Below are 5,516 nucleotides of genomic sequence, written 5' to 3' on the forward strand. Positions count from 1 at the left end.
AAAGTATGCTTTCATGCAGCTAAAGGTAAATTCGAGTATATACTGTTGACTTACAGTCAACAGTCATCAGATGCCACTGGCACATCAGATAGGTCTGTGTGTATTTTGAAACAGAAGTGTAGATGAATAAAACATATCAAAATGTTTATTCTCAGCATAAACAACAACAAACTGAGAAGTTTAGAATCCTCCCCTCTCATATCTCTTGAGAATAATTTCAATTCAAGGTATACTGAATGAAATAAAACATCACTAATAAATTTTATTAAATATCTCTACATTTTTACTTATGAAAGTTTTCTATCTGTAGTTGCAGAATATTATCATTCTGACACTTTCTTAAAATCATTAAAAAAAATTATAAATACTTTTTTATTGTTCTATCATATTAAAAAATTGCATCAACAGAAACTTTATACAGACAAATATTACTTTTTTCCTATATATATATTCTTATATGCAATATCCTGCATAATATATTACTACACACCATAAACAATAATCTTACCTTAATCTTGCACAATTTTGATCCATTATGTTTTCTTTATATTGGAATGATTTTTCAATACAGTGTCAACCTTCAGCTAATTACATAAACTGTTTATACTTCACGCTTCTCGGTACTTTGTTAATTACAAGACGGCCATCATAGCTTAGAGAGGCAAATGTCCAGAAATCTGCAGCAGACCATTCCACTGCATACACAGAGTCCTCATGATCATCATAAGTTTGGATGACTCCTTCCTCGGCTCCCTCAGCCCTGCAAAAGCAACATAACACAATTAGTAATGGATTCTGTTTGTTTGTTTTTTTCAATTGATCACCTCACCATACTGGCATGACATCTGACACTGAGTATAGTCAAATAACGCATGGGACAATCTGAATTTCAACGTGAATTTGTAAATGAGTTAACCCACTGACATTGACAGCCACCAAGGAGTCGATTCATAGCCCTGCTTGACCCCACCTGTTTACATCATCACCACCATCATCATCCTTATTACTATGACTATCACCATCATAATTGGTATCCTCACTATTTTTCTTACTGTTATTATTATTACTATTATCATCATCATCTTCATCATTTCCTATCAATATTATCATTTTCATGATGATCATCATCATTACTATCATTAGACTAGAATAGAAAACAAGTACACAAGAAAGACATGAAGCTAAAATATGCTAAAATGGTTAAGATATACAGCTATCTAACTATCTAAATGCCTACAAAAGAAATGGTGGAGTAAATCAAATTAAGGTCTATACAAGCTGATGAGCATAAGGGAAGTGGTTAGCAGAGGCACCAAAACAGCAGCAAGAAAAAGGAAAATTATATCACAAAATGGAACCAAGTACAGATATATATTTACTATTCTGAGCAGTCCCTCAAATACACACATCAGTTTTTCAATACAAATGCAACTCACTTTTCTTTTTCCTCTTTACTTTCCTCTTGATCAACCATGGTACCAAAAGGCTGTGAGGCAATAGACGGTAAGTTTGAGAGAATTACCCGCTGGTCACTGGAACAGGTTAAAACCAACTGGTCATACGACGCATTGTATCGCACACTCCACACCCTGGAAACAACAGACACTGCTTGTATTTCCTGTTCACAAAGAAAATCACTGAAGTTTTATATTCTCACTTCTTTATTGTAGGATAGTGATAATGCACCTTACCAGTGAGAATGATCACTCAGTTCCTTGAGAGGTTGCTCTGTGTTCCTGATATCCCAGAACTTTGTTTTGCAGTCATCACCACAAGTGGCCAAGTAATACTGCATGTTGGGATTAAAATCAAGGTCTCTGAAATGATGTCAAATTATTACAATCTGTAGAGGTACATGTTTCTCTAACCCCTTGCCGACGAGTATGACGTGTAGGTACGTGCTATGCCCACTGTGAGTACTTGTTTGATTGTTTTTACACATAGATGGCTACACTTGTACTAAGTCACCAATGAGCCAATTACGAGAACTGCCTGTCTCACCCGTTCACCCTTTTCTTTGATTTACGAAATATTTTACGTTATCTTATTTTGCTGTTACTAATATTAAATAATAACTAAATTAATAACACCATAGATATTCATAGCACTAGTAATATGTTTTTCCCGCCAATTCAAATCACATATGGTAACAAGGTCTACTAATTGACTCCTTTGAGGCTAAGCACTAGCAGAGCCATCTATGGGCAGACATTTCACAAAAAAATATAGAAAATGGCACAGCATTTTCCCCATTTTTTTTTTCATTGGGTTAAAGGAGTGTAATCTGAATGAGCAAATTTAATTGAGTAACCAAATGACTATTATTTGAAAAGAACATACAAATGATTAATTATAAATAGAACAGATGTGAATGTGTTTATAACAGAAAGTTTCAAATTAATACATTCTGTAGAAAGGTATTACCATTAAGTTCCTCTCAGAATACAAATACCTACCTAACTAACTGCATATGCGCTCCCTCAACACACCAAGAGGATTTCATTGTTCTTAGATCCCATGCCCTCACAGAGGACCCATGAGTAGCAGCAACCTGAGAACCTTGTTGGTGAGGATACCACCGGCCAGAGCCCAGACTCACACTCCCTCTGCCTTCCACTGTCACTTCCCCAACTACCTAAAATAAAAAGCAGTCAATAAATAAATATATATTTTCATCATTAATTCAATAAAAATATTACCCCCTTTAACCCAGTGTTTTATGAAATGTATTTACACAAAGATGGCAACACAAGTAATAAACCACCAAGGAGGCAACAGTAGGCTTTTGGGAAAATGTGTTTTTCTAATGCTATTAATATTGATGCTGCTATTATTATTATTGACATTATAATTATTACAATGTTATTAATAATATTAATAGCAATATAAATAATAAATCAATATTTCCAAAATTCAAGGAAAGGGTAAACTGGTAAGATATGGAGAATTACTCATTGACTCCCTGGGTGACTTAAGCACTCGTGGAGCCATCTGTATAAATACAATTAATAAACTAAACTCACAGTGGGTAAAGTATTTACAAACATTCTATCCCTGAGGCATTAGTTTAAATAACTTCCAATTTCATATAAAAAGTGGGTTTAATCCTGTTTGCCATCATTTGTATTTTACAATCTATATATGAACATATAGATTAAAAAATGCAAAATTATTTAGAACTGTATATATCCTTCCGGTATATGGTACATATATTTGTTTGGTTCTGTCATAAGTAAGTATATATTTCTATAAGAGAAATGCTCCTGCACTACCTTAGCAGACTTCCCCGCTGCCTGAACATCCCAATAGTAGAGGTGGTTATCAACAAGGGTGACTAGACGTGCATCATCTTCTGGAGCCCAGACCACAGACCACATCTGTGAGCCCAGGCCTGGCACAGGAGACCCTGGTGCCTGAGGGTCACTGGCCGATGCTCCATCCAAGCTGCACACTTTCTCAACTTGCTCTCCACTTCCCCTTTTGCAATTAAAAAAAGGAAGGCATTAAAGTTACATGTCACAAATTCAACATTTGACACTTCTGTACACTATCTACCAAAAACATATATTTAGGAGCTGACATAAGTCAACATTTTTAAAAGCATGTACCTTGTATCATCAAGGACACCAGAGGTTGAGCCTTCAAGGGGGAGTCTCCAAATGGCAGCACCAAACTCTCCACAATAATCCTGTGCTGAAAATTCAAGAACACAAATAAATACTGAATGATAATAGAGAGTTACAGAAAATAATCTAGCATTCACTAACAAAAGCTGGATCATTCAGTATATGAACAGAATCTGCACACTTATGTAAAATTCTAATTCTCATTATCAATCTTTGATTATTCAGCACATAAAAAAAAAAAAAAATAACCAGGTTACTGAAAATGTTCACTGTAAATCAGTTTACCCTTGTCTCCCTATACTGCTGTATTCTGAATGTCAACCTATCCAACCATTTTTATTGATGGATTCTACCAATGATTTATTCAATTTCTTAATGTCCTTGTACTTGATACCACTACATAGCAGTTCTGATAATAATACTATAACTTGAAGTTCTAATAATAATACCATTAAAAAGAACTGAATTCTGAATCTCCCATGGGATATGAAAATATTATGCACAAATGAATGAAAAAATAATAACTACCTGAATACTGACAATTTGCACAAAAAATACTTAACACAAATATAAGGAAAACCATGCAAATTAATAACTTACTATTATTATACACTGTTGCAATAAGATTAACACTCTGTGGTGCGGCACAAATCCGCCAGACTTCTCCAGCAGGGTGTTCAAAAGTCTGCTTTGTGACCAAACTTGTGTCATCATCAAACTCAATCAGCTGAACCTGAGAAATAATGCTAAAATGAGATATGTAAAGCAATATTTAATTCCCCAAAATACTGTACACAGTATGTTTCTGAACAAATATTGCTGGATCTAACCAAAACTAAAATCATAGAATACTAGTCTCCAAGTCAGGATATCATACCCTGGCAATCTGGACTTCATGAAACATATGGGAAACAATATTATTTGAATGGCTAAACATGCAGAAAGCTATGATGAATACTATCATTTACAGTCACTTCTGCATGTTGCAGAATAACTGCTGTTCCAGATAACTGTTTTGTCATTATATAAGATTGCTGGGAATAATCAATACTGAGTTTGAAGACAGCCCTCTGAGCTCTGACTAAAATTTTTGTTGTATTCTACACACAATATGTAGTACTATTTCCTATGTGATTCACCAAATCAGGCACACTTGAATATATAAACAAGTATAAATTACAACAAATGTACTTTTTCAAATGTTGGGCATATTATGTCAAAAGATGACTTTACCATTTGAGTGAGAGCTTTTGATTTTGAAGGACAGAAATAAATAAATGGGTATATATTACACACTATGAAACAGATGAAATATAGATATACGCAAATACATTAATATACAGTAAAGGATACAAGTACATACATTAATAGAGAAAAGATTTCTGATAGGTAAACATTATTACGAGAGTAGAAATGGATGAAAATATAAGAGTACTAATAAACAATATCTATAAAGACATATATGAGTACAGCTGAAGGGATATTACAGCTAAAAATAAAGATACACTGAAGAGAAAGCTTATTTTCAAAACCTTTATAGGCTAGTTGATACTGGATATCAATATCATACCTGAACAACAATAAAATTCTTTGTCCAACTAGAATTTATTTCCTTCTTGACTTATAGAGTCTTCCATAGGTCTATTCTTTTAGATAATAGGGATATATTAGTCACAGTTACATGTACTAAGCATATAGATTGATCAGCTTTAGGTATTACAAAAAACATTAGCAATAGAAGTTAATATAATAAAAGTAAAAATAATCAGTTCAGCATCCTTGGTAAAACCAGAAAGAGGAGCATTTATTCACTTTACCTGATTTGTTCTTCTAAGAGACTGAGTTCCGACAAGGAAATTTATCTTCTCTGTTTCAGCTGTGTGTGCTGCT

At 33.8% G+C, this 5,516-nt stretch overlaps 1 protein-coding gene across 3 annotated transcripts in view; it reads right to left on the reverse strand.

Annotated features, from left to right (window-relative positions):
* Positions 1 to 249: 249 nt before the first annotated feature.
* The window catches only part of LOC125035137 (EARP-interacting protein homolog), a 12,086-nt gene continuing 6,819 nt past the window's right edge, over positions 250 to 5,516 (reverse strand). For all 3 annotated transcript variants that reach the window (XM_047627326.1, XM_047627325.1, XM_047627327.1), the window contains exons 2-9: positions 5,444 to 5,516; positions 4,227 to 4,359; positions 3,609 to 3,693; positions 3,273 to 3,477; positions 2,457 to 2,635; positions 1,692 to 1,817; positions 1,437 to 1,589; positions 250 to 760 (exon numbers count right to left, since the gene is read on the reverse strand). The exon at positions 5,444 to 5,516 is cut by the window's right edge and continues 11 nt beyond it. In XM_047627326.1, the coding sequence (XP_047483282.1) occupies positions 589 to 760; positions 1,437 to 1,589; positions 1,692 to 1,817; positions 2,457 to 2,635; positions 3,273 to 3,477; positions 3,609 to 3,693; positions 4,227 to 4,359; positions 5,444 to 5,516 (1,126 nt within the window). In that variant the 3' untranslated portion in view covers positions 250 to 588. The remainder of the gene's footprint in view (positions 761 to 1,436; positions 1,590 to 1,691; positions 1,818 to 2,456; positions 2,636 to 3,272; positions 3,478 to 3,608; positions 3,694 to 4,226; positions 4,360 to 5,443) is intronic.

This window comes from Penaeus chinensis, chromosome 19, assembly GCF_019202785.1.
Source record: "Penaeus chinensis breed Huanghai No. 1 chromosome 19, ASM1920278v2, whole genome shotgun sequence".
Classification (NCBI taxonomy): domain Eukaryota; kingdom Metazoa; phylum Arthropoda; class Malacostraca; order Decapoda; family Penaeidae; genus Penaeus; species Penaeus chinensis.